This window comes from Diabrotica undecimpunctata, chromosome 5 (genome assembly GCF_040954645.1).
Source record: "Diabrotica undecimpunctata isolate CICGRU chromosome 5, icDiaUnde3, whole genome shotgun sequence".
NCBI classification, from domain to species: Eukaryota; Metazoa; Arthropoda; class Insecta; order Coleoptera; family Chrysomelidae; genus Diabrotica; species Diabrotica undecimpunctata.
In genome coordinates, this window is record NC_092807.1 from 14,793,772 (window position 1) to 14,809,160 (window position 15,389).

At 31.8% G+C, this 15,389-nt stretch overlaps 1 protein-coding gene across 9 annotated transcripts in view; it reads left to right on the forward strand.

Moving 5' to 3' along the window:
* cyst (rho guanine nucleotide exchange factor 18 cysts) overlaps positions 1-6,245 on the forward strand; it is a 252,082-nt gene extending 245,837 nt beyond the window's left edge. For all 9 annotated transcript variants that reach the window (XM_072531560.1, XM_072531564.1, XM_072531562.1 and 6 more), the window contains one exon: positions 251-6,245. In XM_072531560.1, coding sequence (XP_072387661.1) covers positions 251-463 — 213 coding nt within the window. In that variant the 3' untranslated portion in view covers positions 464-6,245. The remainder of the gene's footprint in view (positions 1-250) is intronic.
* Positions 6,246-15,389: the final 9,144 nt, after the last annotated feature.

The window sequence follows — 15,389 nt, forward strand, 5'->3', positions numbered from 1 at the left end:
TTGTATTGTATGTACTATTTAGACACATTGTACATTCTAAAGTGTAGATTGTAAGACATATACTCACAAAACCCAAGATACAAATTTGTTCTATTTATGGCTATATAATAGTATCCAACTAATACGAGATAAAAAAGAAAGATAATTGTTAACTATTTTGTTTTACTTTATTAGTTAGGGTAGTTCTGTAAGCGTATTCTTGAAATGGATTGTATGGAAGAAAATAATAATTTATTTTTTACAATTTTAGACTCCCACAACTACGCCTCACGTGCACAGTAGAACAGGCTCAAGTCCGGCGATGATGCAGGCCTCTCCGCCAAACTCGGCTCCCTCCAGCCAATGCCAAAGCCCCGGAGGAGCCAAAGCGACTCGCACACATACCTATCCGAAATTGCCGGATAAATTCAAGGTCAGGAACGATCAACAACCGCCCACCGACGAAGAGGTAATATATTTCTGACGACTCTCCAGCAGGACTAAACATTTTTTCTGTTCGCTTATTAATACGAAGGTATAGGATCTTGTTATCAACGTGGTTTTAATTTGTTTATATTTTTGACGTGGTTGATATATTTTGAATGATTTTTACGCAACATTCAACGTTTATATGTATAATATTGCCAAACAAGGTTTTATAGTATATATATATTTAACTATTAGTTACACACAATCTGAAAACAATAATTTATTATTAATATTGACTAGAAGAATAATTCAAATCCTTTTTTTCATAATACCTTCAATAAAACTATTGTGTATAACACATAAAGAGACATATAAGTTGTCAAAAGCTATTAAGCTTTGACATATGACATCTGACAAATTATGAGGTGAGTCCATTCCGCTTGTTAAAAAGCTGTAAGCTGATTTTTATTGATGTTGGTAGTCTTCCAATAGTAATTGAAACAGTAGATTCTTCTTTTCACTTTGTCCTTCTTACAAGAGCTCGTAAATCATCAAGGTGGGTATGATACAAGTAGTAGGTTAAATATAATCGGCCAGAAGTTAATTTAACAGAATAAAATTGATACCTACATCATATTTGACCATTAACTTGTCCAAATTATCATTATCGGTGAACCTCAACCTTCCACGTTGGGTAGTAGTGTTTTTTTGGTGATTTAATTATCTAATTTTAACATGTGGAGCTTGCTGCTCATATGAATATCGTTTTAAATCACTTGAAATACATCAAGTGTCCTTATATAATTTAATTTCAATTTAAGTGGCGTTTCTTTTTCATTTTCAAGTCAAATACATTTTCAATATAATGTCAACAAATTACTTAAGAGGTCCTTAGAGATCAATATTTCTGTCAAAACAATGGTGGCTTGACATAACCCAACTTAATCTAATTTAGGTAAGAAAACGCACGATTTCGCATACTGAATAAGAAAAAAATTACCTTTTTCTTAAATCCTTCTTAAATATTCTTCAACATATTCTCTTTTTGATACCATTACACGAGACGCTTTTTGAACATTTTATCTCTTACAAAATATAATTTTGTTGGAGCTCCCCAAAAGTTTCAGCTATCATCCCATTATTCGTTGCAGATGGCGACCTCCCAGCCATGTTTTTTAGATTGGAAAACATTTTTTTAACATAGTCACCTATGTGGCAAATACACATGACAAGGCTAGTTTCCAACTGTTTTTATCCCATATGAAAATAATTTTGCCGGAGCTTCACAAAAAGTTATATCACACTTTCTGTCATACATCTTTGCTGACAAAACAGCATTCTCTGAACCATTCAGGAAATAGTCACACGGAGTCAAATCTGGTATATACAGTGGATGGTCGATCAATTTATTAATTTGCTTCCCAATTTGTGGTATTGTCGCCTTGTGCAAAAGCCGCATTGTGGGCGGGTATAGCGGGGACGGTTTTCGTCCCAAATTTACGCCAGGTATTGGTGCAGCCTTTTACAAGTAAACAATGTAAATAATATATTTTGTGTAACAAAAAACAGTCTTCATCACTTTTCAGACCGATCAGACGGTCTTGGTCATAGTCGCTGGGCGTTGAAGTTACTGCTATGTCTGTAGAAACGGATCAAAGTTTCATGTCGCGTATTGTCGAAAAATCCTGCGAGTTGCATTTACCATTGTTAGAACATTTTCTGAATGTGACAAACCTGATCGTTTTTGGTCGACAGGACTGGCAATAGATAGAGTCTCGTTTCAAGTGAACAAACTTTATAATTAAACCATGTTCCGCTTTTTAAATTTTTTCTAAAATAATTATTGTTTCTGCTGCAAATTTTGACATATCATATGCACTGGATGAAAAATGTCAAAAACGAGATATTATTAAAAATAACTGTTATGTTGGTCACACTGCAATAGTGGACCAATTTTATTTTAAAGTTATACATTAAACATCCAGATATGTCCACAAGAGAAATAGGAGACCAAAAAAATTTTTTGTGGAATGTTTGGCGAAATATTACAGATCATCTGCATTTTGAAATATTTAGCAAACCTACAAAGTATTCTCATTAGCTACATAACATAAGTTAATTAAAAGACATTGACGTAATTATTTTATGTCCTGTACTTTGTTATATGCAAGTATTTTCCAGAATTCTTCAAATATTTTGATCATGCATATTATTAATGACGCCATCTAGTGAAACTTCCTAAAAATTTGTAATGTAACTCCACCTTCGTAAACGATGTACGTGTCAAGCTAAGTCCTGACAACTTAATATTATTATTTTAATTGTTTCAAACACAAAATTTAGGTATTGTGTAAATAACTGAACTTTGATTTGTATGAAATCAATAAAATAATTATTTAACCTCAATATCGGTATGTAGAGTAATTATTTCAATCTGCTTTAAATTTAAAATTTCAAAAACGCTCTAAACAAAAATCATTTAAAATGTATCAATCTATCAACCTTATAATATTCATTTTATGATAGTAGTATTTATTTAGCAATAGGTTGTAATAAGTGATTTTGTAAACTGATCTGTCATTTCATTTTTCGAATTTTTTCCCATTTTATCAACGTAGATGCATCTACGTTTCACTTAGGGTTTACGTCATTTTTGTTTGCATCAAGTTTTAATACGTTGTATTAAAATTTGTAAATCTAGTTGAAATACACAAAAACGTGATGGTTGGTTTTGTAGTTAACTTGGCTTAAATGGATGAAATGCAAGTCTTTAAATAATTCAAACACAGCTAGGTGATGCTGTCAGTTTTCACTTTAAACTCATTCAAATTGACATATGACAAATGACAGGTTCCAAAAGAGTGATCCCATTTGTTCAGTAGTTGAAGTGTATCAATTTTAGTTTTTTATAAGATTGTTTTGCACCTATTACGTACACATAACAAGAATTGTATGGTTTTAGTATTAAATTTTCCATCAATAGCTGTTTTTAGCTGCATAACCGACCAATTTGTTTTAAAATCGACTCGATAAAACAAACTTGACGTATTGCCCGCTCTTAATCTTGTACTTTCGTTCGTCTTCCTCGAAAATTTCGTTCGAATCAGTATTCTTAAATATACTCAAATCTTGTGACAATACAATATTTTAGGATATCATTTCAAGTTTTAAATTAGAAGATTAGAATCTTTTATAGTTTTACTGATAATGTGAATATATAGGATTTTTCCTACTAAATCCGTTTTACGTCATCTGTTTGAAGTTTAGCTAACACGATTGTACGAAGCGTTGCCGAATCGTCGAAAAAAGAGAGTAACACAGGAAATTTTCCAAATAACCAACTTTTAAGAGTGTAGCTACAACGACAAAATAAGAAAATGAAAATATGATAAAGAAAACGCGATTATAAATAAATATTCATTCTTTAATTAATTTTAATTCAAAAGTCATTCATTACCATCATTAATCATCTACATATTTTGGCATTTTGTACATATAATTACACACAACTTATCAGCTTAGGTCTATTAAGATTGTAGTGAAAAAACCGTTTTCTCTTTAGACATAAATTAAAAGAATTTTGAATAACTTGTCATTATTTAAAATGCATATTTGTCGTAATTTATTTGCGCATATAAATGCTCGTGAATATTCGTGTAATTTAGGATTGTAGCTCTTTTAGGAATAGTAAGTTGTGACGTCATAGTTGCGGCTCCGATTTCGTTGGACGGACTTAGTAAGAAAAAAAGTATAGTACAGATCGAATCTATTGGATCGAATGAGAAGAAAGCAAAACCTTCATCGTGTATAAATCTGTTTATATGTGTGATATAGTGTGATATCTTTACATTTCTCATTTTATTTAAATTTTTTTAAATACGATTCTTACTTTTTATAAATTATTTATTCATTTTATATATAACATTTTACGTTAATTAGGAATTAACTTTTAGGTAAATTATATTTTAGTTACATTTCTACGAAATATACAGGGTGTCGCGAAGATCGGCATAAATTAGAATACGGTTTTGATGGCTGGAAAGCCATCGAACTAAAACTTAAGTAAGTATATCGACAAAATTCGAAGTAGTTGTTTGTCGAGTATTTTAAAATGTTTCTTTTCTAGGCCTACAATTAACTTTCTTCACTATAACATTTAAAATCTCGTTATAAGAACTTTCTACCGGAGCAGTTACCATTCAAATAACTAGTTAGGATTTGAGCATCCAGTTATTTTGGTTGTTCGGATAAAAGAATATCTTTCCTGTATTTCTGAGTGTTTCATTGTTCAAAATCTAATTTGACATTGTTGATGAGTTAAGACGTTATAATGTTAAGGTCTATTTTGTATTCCTTAGGCTTAATTTATGTTCATCCAATCTCCATAATACTCGTCGGTTGCTTTGTTCAACGTATTTGGATGGCAAGTTTACCAGAGACCTACAGTGAACTCTTTAGTTTTTATTTGCATTGTTTAATGTTGTAAAAATACTTTTATTTTTCGTCTACATGATTTTTTTTATCTGATATGGCACTGAGAAAGCAGACTAAGTATGCCTCATAGAAGTAAGTCACTACTGAGAAGTGAAGGATTTGATTTGATACGTGCTGAGCTAAATGTTCCAAAAACCAGCTTTGTTCAGCCTTGCCTGGTGTTTTATGCTCTTCACTGTCTAATCTTCTAATAATTATCCTACGAATCACGAATCTTACTTTCACTCATAGCTTGTCCAATTTCTTGTAAGGCTACGCCTTTTTGTAACATTGCCGAAAGTCGGTATAAGTTTTTTTTCCAAATCATTTAATATACCCTACCGATTGCGGCACCTTGGACGAGTACCGATACTACGAACATGGAAATTTTTGTTCTTATTGGATACAGAAATTACTATGCCCGCTCGAATTCGAACTCGTGACTCACTAAGGCAAAGTTTGGTAAGTAATGCTCTGCCTATTGCGCTATCAAGGTAGTTATCATTCAAAAATACATTAGAATACATTCCCTTTTCTGGGAAAGTTTTACAGACTCCTACAATAACTCATTTACTTAAGATTGTAATCGAGTGCTGTCTGTTTTATGTCCCGAGTTAGTTATTTGTCATGAACGAGTAAGGTTGCTGAGGTATGTTTATTCCTGAAGCTTAGTTTATGTTCGTCTACCCTGGCGGATAGTCGTCGTTTGGTCTGTCCTACATATTTATGACTACAACTTCAAATGTAATCTCCTATTGAAATATAATACAGAAAGCAAAGCAGATTCAGTATGCCTCGTGGCATTAATGCATCGATTAAAATAGAATAATTAGATTAATATTGGACAATTATTATAAAATCGACTTCAAATATATTTTGTGTTGGTCTATGTAAACTCAGTATAGTTGTTTTTACAAAGCTTTCAATTGTAGTATCCTCAGACTAGTACCGATCCGACGAACATGAGAATTACCGTGTCTTGTTGAATTTTACAGCGCTACCAACTGATCCACTGAACGTAAGTTACTGTCCTAAGTTCACTGGTTCAACGATAGAAATCGTAATATAATCTGACCAGCTTTTTCGACACCCTGTATAACAATGGCAGGAATAGCCTACAGGAACTGTATATCATGTATTTTTAGAAATGCTTAATAATTTTTTATTTATCGAATTCTACTTAATAATACTTATCTAACGCGATAAAAGCAGAAATTATTTTACTTAATTTGTTCTTTATTACATTCGGCAAAATTAAAGGGACTTAATTTTATAGGGAATTTTGTTAATGTTTTAAAGGATATTTAAAGGAAAGATGTAAAATTTTTAATATTATAAATAAGAAATAAATTTCATTAATTGTTTTTTAAAAGTTTTCTTTATTTGTGGTTTTGTTTAACACATAAAAAAATCTGTTTAACAAACATCACTAATCCTTTTAGTATGGTCCAGGAAAAATAAAAACTGTAGAAATATAAAAGTTTTTAAAACAAAATACTATTGGGTATTTCCCTATAAAACAGTTGCACACCATCTAGTTGTGACGGTGACATTTTCTCACAGAGTTGCCGTATTGTCAGGATATAGGAAAATGTAGGGAGAAATGTTGAAAATATATGGTTATTATAAAATCATCTGTTTAGAGGCACATGAAGAAAAATTACAACAAAAAAAATAAGAATTATAATAACGAATTTGTTTTATTAAATTTAAATAAAAAACTAACAACCATTACTTGACATAGGGACTAATGTGCTACGATCTCTTAAGGCTTCTATGGATATTTATTATTACATTTTTTATAATTAATTTAATAATAAAATGATAAACTATTAAACTCAAAATATTATTGTTCATTTCAATATTATAAGAGAAAACAATATGATAAGGTCATAACACAGGTCACTTAGTACGACTTAAATAGGTTTATGTTTAAAGTTTTGTGACGGAAGTAATTTCTTGTTATCTCTTGGTGATTACATAAATTTAATTATAAGGTTTGGTCCATTTCATTACTTCAAAAGGCGGTTAAACGCTTAAAGGCTTGAAGATGAAAAAACACGTCATATAATTGCTTTCAAAAACAACCCTTTCACAAGTTTTCTATTTACAGATCTAGTAGAATGAATTTGAGACATTAGAGAATTACATAAGAATGAATTAGAGACACAATTTTGTCATGTCCGTAACCTTCATTTGGCGTGGACGCTTTTTAGGTGACTTAAGATTTCGATATTGAAAAATGGTGCCAAAAATAGCCATACTTCGCAGTAAGTAAGTTTAAGCACAGTGCAACAAGATGTAACATCTTCTTCTTACGGTGCCTATCCGTTCCGGATGTTGGCGATCAACATGGCTATCCTAACTTTGCTTGCTGCTATTCTGAATAGTCCGGTTGTCGATGTATTAAACCACTTTCTCAGGTTTTGAAGCCAAGATATTCTTCTTCTCCCTGGTCGTCTCTTTCCAAATACCTTGCCCTGAAGAATGAGTTGCAACAAGCCGTATCTCTGTTCATTCCTCATAACATGGCCAAGATATTCTAGTTTGCGCTCTTTGATGGTGTTAATAATCTCGCATTCCTTGCCTATTCTACGTAGGACCTCAACATTAGTCACACGATCCACCCATGAAATTCTTAAAATACGTCTGTAACACCACATCTCGAATGCCTCGAGTTTTCTTAAAGAAGCTTCGGAAAGTGTCCAGGCCTCTACTCCGTATAATAACGTAGAAAATACATAGCATCTAATGAGAGAGATTTTGGTAGCAAGTGGTAAATCGTTACTTCTGAAAAGAGACTTCATCATTATGAACGCCGATCTCGCTTTTCCTATACGTTGTTTTATTTCACTGGAGTGATCCCATTGGCTGTTAATGTTGGTACCAAGGTATGTGTAGCTGTCCACTCTGCCAATTGGATGTTGGTTAACCAAAAGCTGTGTATTTAATATTTCGCGCTTACTGACTACCATGTACTTTGTTTTCTTCGTATTAAGATCAAGTCCGTGTTCTCTACTTATATCTGATATACGCGACATTATTCTTTGCAAACCGTCCAGACTATCTGCAAAAACTACTGCGTCGTCGGCATATCTAATGTTGTTTAAGTAATGTTTAAGTTTATGCATGTAAGATGTAACATACTAGACAAATATTTCATATTTCTAAGCATCAGTGTATTCTTACTTACCACGCAGGAGTTGCTAGTATTCTTCTTTTTCATGTGCCGCCTGCATCATTGGAGGTTAGCGGTTATGGTGGCAAGCAATTCTCTATCTTCAGCTGTCCGCATAAGTCCTTAAAAGCCTAGACTTTCCCAGTTTCTAACATTACGCAGACGGGACATTTTTTTCTTCCAATACCCCGTTTCCCTTCTATTTTACCCTTAATATTGAGGAATGTAGTACTTTTCTCTTTACATAGCCAATGACCGAAATAACTGGTTTTTCTTATTTTAATCGATCTTAATAGTTGTTTTTATATTATATTTAGTCTATTTAGAACTTCTTTTGTTTTTCGCGCAATCCAAAGGATTAATGGGTATGCAGCTGAATTAATAAAGCCAAAAGTACTCTTTTTTCAGTAATCAAATATATTTCGGTATGCTTTATACCATCATCAGTGATTTGAAATTTGAGATTGCGGCCATTAGATTGAAATGGTACGTAAACAATCTTCGAAAAAAACAAACATATCACCATGTTAAGTGGAGTTACAATTTCTTTCTTAAAAAACCAATGTTTGTTTAAGGAATGAATAACATTATCCTATAACAGGACACTTTAAAAACTGTATATTATTATATTTTACCTCTTTTACCGAAAAAAAAACTTTCTGTAAAATAAGTTTCACATTGTACCTAGCAATGAAGTTTCTAATACAGTATACTCCCTCTATAACGAACACGGTTATTACGAGGTTTCGCTTATAACGAGATACATTAGATGTCCCGTGAAATTTCTATTGAACTATAACCGTCTATAGCGAGGCAAATTTGGTTATAACGAGAGATATATTATAAATAAGATCCAAAAACGTGTTTTTTACGTTTTTAGTCCGGTCGTGGCTATAAATAAATACCTTTTCAAACAGCCCCTCAATAAACTTAACTGCAGCCCGCAATAAACTTCTTTACAATGAATAAATACAACTGTTTCACATCTTTAGAAAATATATGATAGAATGATACTGGACCATTTAAAGCAGTTAAAAATATCAGAGTTCTTAAAATTGCAGAAGCAATAGTTTATGTTTTCCTTGAAAATACGATTTATACATTATGTAGTTGGAAAAAAATTTAAGTACAGCTTTTTTGTTCTAACGTATATCATTGATAATAAAAGTAAACAACTCTTTTATGTTTTAATATATTTCATTGACAATAAAAGTAAATTTTCAAAAACGCCATTCAAACAATATTTATTAGCATCTTATATTGCTCCGAATGGCTTCACTATAGGAAGTTAATGGTTTAGAAAACTACAGATTCATATGTATGCACAGTATTATGATTGTCTGATATAACGAGATCGGCTTATAACGAGGTAATTAGTCTGTCATTTTAGTTCTCGTTATAGAGGGAGTCTACTGTATAATAATGTAAAATCTTTAACGTGTCCTGTGATAATGGTATTGTTATTATTGACAACGCTGTCAGTTGCGTTGCCTTTGTCTTTCCTCATTTTCGTTACTGAGCGTGATGCGCCTTATTGTTTCCTGTACCACCTTTCACTTGCCTTTACTCTCTAGCAGTGCCCGGTTGTATTGTCCATATTGCTTGTCGCTTATAATTGTCTTATCCTCTAATTCTTCCTGTAGTCTTCCCCTGATCAAGGACTCTAGTAGTTTTCCGAGAGAAGTAACTATACCCATTGTTGCGTCATTCTTCCTTTGTTCTTCTGTTTTTTCTCGATCTTTCTCTTGCATCGTTCTCGAAATAATATTTAAGAGATTCCAATAGTTCTCGCTAGGGAGCATCAATCTGCCCAGACCCTTCAGTCTTTATATTGATCCGTAATACCCGGTTCTTGAAATTATTACGAACCGTGTCTTTTAAGACCTGATTGAGTGTAATCCAAGAGGAGCGTCTGTTGTCTTCCTTAGAATAATCATAGTTTAAAAGTATCTAGTTTTTGTGCGAAAAATGTGTATATCTAAAAATGTTATTTTTATATTTTATCACGAGGCCAGTTCAAATTTTTGTTATGTCGTCATAGTTCAGTTCGTTTGATAACATAAACTGCTCAACGATATTCCATTCAGACAACGCTACGGTCGCCTTGAAATGTGATAAAACTAACCACAACGGGGCGTTTTCTATAAGAAATAACATAAGAACGTTTTCCATCAATTAGGATGGAGTAAATGCCTTTTTATTATGTTGCTGTATTTACAAAGAGTCACAAATTACTTTCGAATAACTGCGCCACCTCGAGTGAGTACATATATAACCTGGGCCAGATTCGAACACGTGACCGCCTCTCAAAACGTTAAAGAGTTCAGCTGCACCTTAGAGGTAAAATATGGATATAGCTCTTAAGTAAGATTTCCTTAAAAATACACTCTGCAAGTGTGCATACTCTACTCCTTTCATAAAATATCAAGAAGATGAAGATACAGTAACTGCTCAATTTATTAGTCACGCTTTAAACAGTGTAGCCACTCCCCTAGGCATGCTGTTTATGCATTTTCCTGTGATTTATTTTAAATTTTCGGTGTGATTCCAATGGAAAATGATACTTTCTATCTACTGAACCTTCATGGTAATTATTTCCTTGGATAATTTTCTTTTTAGACACTCCCCAAACATTTTTAATGGGGTTCATGTCTGGTGGGTTGCGGGGCCATGGTAAGAGCGGAATTTCTTATTCTAACAAAAAATTTTGAATACTTTTATCCGTATGGCAAGGTGCTCCATCCTGCATAAATATCTTATGGCTGTTACCAAAATATTCGTTCACTTGTGGAACCAATGTCTGCAAAACCCTTTTATATTGGCCTTGTCGTATGGTTCCTTCTACGACATACAAACGTCCCATACCTTTGCCACTAATCACCGACCATATCATTACTGAAGTATGATGTTTAATTGTATTAATTACACACCCCTTTTCATATTTTTCCCCTGGACGTCTTCGGAAAAACGGGGCCGTGTCATACATAATTTGAAATGCTTCATCGCTGAAGAAAACCTGTGTCTGTGAATAACAATTATAAAGTGCTAAAATAAAATGATTTGTAATAATTTACCTTACGCCAATCATCAATAGACCAGTGTTTATGGATCTTGGCCCAAGCTAAGCGTTTTTTGAGCATTTGTGGTGTTAGTTTTGACCTCTTAACAGGCCTGCGACATTTGAAGTCCATGCCATACAAATTTCGGCGTACGGTGGCCACCATTACTGAGCATTACTGAATTTTCGTAACATAATGCGTAACATAACATAACATTTTCGTGCTATCTCTCACTCACTAAGTGTTGTATTTTTTAATAGAGCAATAATGGACAAGATTTCCTCAACACAAAGATCTTTAAATTTACTTATCTAAAAATTCCATTCCAAGATTAATCGTCTTGTTTTATGATTAAGCATTAACTAAAATCAAAAGTAACACTATTATGTAATAACGTCAATACTTAATAGTGCAAATTTTAAATAAACTGACCACAAATATATGTTTTAAGTAAAAAAACTCAAAATGTAAAACAATTAGTTACTCCACACTTTGAGCACATTCTACTGTCATCTGTAAATTTTTGACGATTTTAAGAAAAATTTATATCATTTTCTACGTAACTATGTACCCAATAGTTATGCAACCCATTCAACACCTTCGTATCCAAGTGAACATACTTTCAGTACGATTGAAATAAAAAAAACTGAAATTTTTATGAGAAGTCGAGTAAATTGAGCCTGTATTGGGACTGTATTTTACCATATTTTATTTAATTTAAAAGGTTTTTTAATAATCCCTTTTATGGTGCCTACGATGAAAAATTAACTTATTTTAAAAATTTTATTATCTATGACATCTTTCTTTCACATTTATATAGTCAAATATTCTACTAATTAAATATTTTATTAATTTTTTAATTTCTTAACCTTTGAGTTATATTTATACACAGATTTAAAAATCCTAGTATTATTATACTTAATTGATTTGCTTAGTTAACAAGTTAATTTTAGATTAGTAATAAAAAATCATTTGATTTAATCCTAGCAGTGGTAATTTCTTTTCATTCGATGTTATTTATATACTGTTGTTAATTGTTAATAAATAGTAGAAAATTTCATACACAAATTTACAAACATAAAAGTTGATGATTTTTAAGAAAAAAAATTCACTTATCTCTACTGATTCCCGCATGGTTTATTGTTGTGTATGCCAAGGTAAACAATTTGGCTTTGTCTTAGAGAGATAAAAAGAACGGGAGCGAAACACGTGAAATTAGAAAACTTTTGGAATCGGAAATTGTGGAGCGAATGTCCAATATGTTTGTAAATTTGTTACGAATAAAATTTATATTATAAAAAAGGCCTACCGTATTTTGTCTCTTCTTCTGAGTGTGTCGTCATTTAAAGGAATATTTTTATAAAACTATGTATCCTTCCAAATTTACTGAATCTCATCAAGTTGTGGTTTCTTGTAAGTAACACAGACTTCCCAAAATCGAAAATAAAACAGTTATCGTGACGTTATGATGTTTATTATAAAGTTCCTAACCTAACATAACCCAAAATAAAATATTGATTCATTTTGAATTTTAAAACTAATTTGATTGCAACATCCACTTGTGGATTCCATTGTTTAACTATGTTTTTAATTTTCTGTTAAATATTTGCAACATATGCCAACTGTAAACAAAGAATTGATATTACATTCCGCATCTGCATACGTAAATTTATTTGTGGATCGCTAGCACTCTTGGACAGAGTACGTATGAAGTAGAGATGGTGCTAAAATTTTGGGGAGCTGCTCATGAAATGAAAAGTTTTGTAATTTTTAAATTTGTATTAAAAATTTTTACTGATTCATAAAATATATAGGATCGTACATGGCAGTCAGTTATCAAACGCACCACGGGAACCGCGATAGGATATTTTCTGAATTGTTGATATAAAACCTATTTAAAATAGAAAATATCTAAAAATTAATATTAATCACCCAATAAAATGAATTGTGCATTAACCACTAAGGCAGAATCCATTGATATCAATTTCGGATTCGTAAAGCTCGTACCCTTATGTTTATTATAATATTATCAAAGATTGAAATCTGTGATGACGTTGTTTTCAGGGTTTCTAATCCATGATTCGGAATTATTCTTAACGTGTTGTCGCTTATATTGGAAATCATGTTTTGAAAGAAGGCGCATTTCATAGTTAAATAATTTGAGAAAGTTATAGAAATATAGTTCTGTAGATTTATTCAGAGCTGCAGTATTAAAAGTAAAAATAGCCGTGATTTTTGACTACCTAACAGGTACCTAAAGAAAAAAAACGTGTTGACTGCAGTTGACATTTTCAAAGGCGGTGAGACAGCGTTCGTAACTCTCCATCATTTATTGAAGATGTTCCTGTGCTATTTATAGCATTCAAATCTTTAAATGATTTAAATAATGGACTTCAGAAAAATGTTGCATCCACAAATGTTAAGTCACATGACCACATGGTTGACCAATTCGTCAAATAATATTTTTAGAATGTTTCTGAATAAAGAAAATATGTTTTCTGTTGTGTAGCAGTTTATTATGAACCGTCAGCAGTAACACTTTTTTCTTTTACGTTGGCAATACTTTACTATACAATTGGCGTAAAATTCAAACTTTTCGAGAATTGTAGACAAGTTTCATATTAATGCTTACAATATATTACTAGTAGTACAAAACCCGAATAACCGTTTGCTGTATTTGACACTTAGTGCCTTTGTTTACATTTTAAAACATGTTAGACGAATATACAATACATTTTCCAATGAGTTAAAAGAATCGTATGATCAATTAAGTTTTGGGAAGTCTGTGGTTTTAATATAACTTCGTCACCCTGAGACAGTGATATAAATAGTGAGGATATCTAAAGTTATTTACTGTAGTGATTCTTCTCAGCAATACTTGTGTGTAAGTGGCATTATTACTAACCATTGTGGGCAACATGGCTACAAATATAAGAGTGAAATTTTTCGTAAAATCATAAGTTTTCCAATTTATTTAAAATTATATAAGTAATAGATAATGCAATAACTTTTTACTTTAAAGTAATAATTAGCTAGATATGGATTTTCAGTCGTTGATATTTTTATCGAATATTTTTGTGTCTTGTACCGTTGATATGTGTGTTTATTGCGTATTGAATAATTCCATAAATAACAAATAGAATTACGGTCAAAATAACATGTTCTGGGGTAGATCTCTATTACTTTTATTCCTTTATTAGAGACACTTGAATTACTTATTAGAAATATACATTATAAGAGAGCAAGGTAAAAACTTCTTTGTTCAATTCATAGATGACTAGACACCTGACATAAGTTGTTGCAAATATCTGTAACTATTCCCAAAATTGACAAAATTCAATTGTTATGATAATCGCCACATTCCAAACAAATAGGCACTGAGAAAAGAGCATCACTTATTTAATCTACTGTAATTTTTAAACTAATGGTCGGTTTGAGCTCAAATTGTGACAGGTGACGCTTGAAGGTTGGTATTTTGTAAATCATAAGAATTTGTTATTAGGAGCGCCATCTACATTCGGAACTTATTCAAAACACATTAAAGAAACATGGGAATAATCTCAAAATTTGAACACAAATGTACAAAATACCATGAAGATCACCAGATCAGAACACATACTGAAAACTTTCATTAATGAAAGATGTGAGAATATTCAAAGACGCACGTGTAGATACAGACCAATATATGGTCACAGCGATTTTAAGACAAAAAATTAAAATTGATAAAAAAGAGAAAAACCGACAAAAAAATAGACTGACAATAGAATGTACAACGCAGATGTTATAAAGAAATATTGCGAAAAAGTTATGATGCAAATGACATAGATATATAAAGAAGGACATATAAAATCAGAATGGGAGACTATCAAAAAATCAATAGAAGAAAGACAACAAATACAAATAAGTTTAGGTAGAACAGAGAACTGTTGACAGAGGGGTATACAGGAGAAGAAATAAATGAGGAAGATGAGATAATAACAGAAGACGAAGTAGGTATAGAAATCTCCAAAGAGCCAACGAGAGAAGAATTAGAGGAACTAGGAGAATTACAGATAATCAAAAATTGGAAGCTTCTTGTAAAGATAAAATTGATAGAGATGAAATCAGTTGATGAGAAAAATACACTACTGAAAAATATATGTATTTGGTCTATAGTTGAAATTTTTGGTCTAAAACCACATTGGTATTCACCTATTATTTCTTCCGAAAATGATTCAAGGCAGCTGCATGCGTGTTGAATATAAAATACCAATTTACAACTTGTATATTGA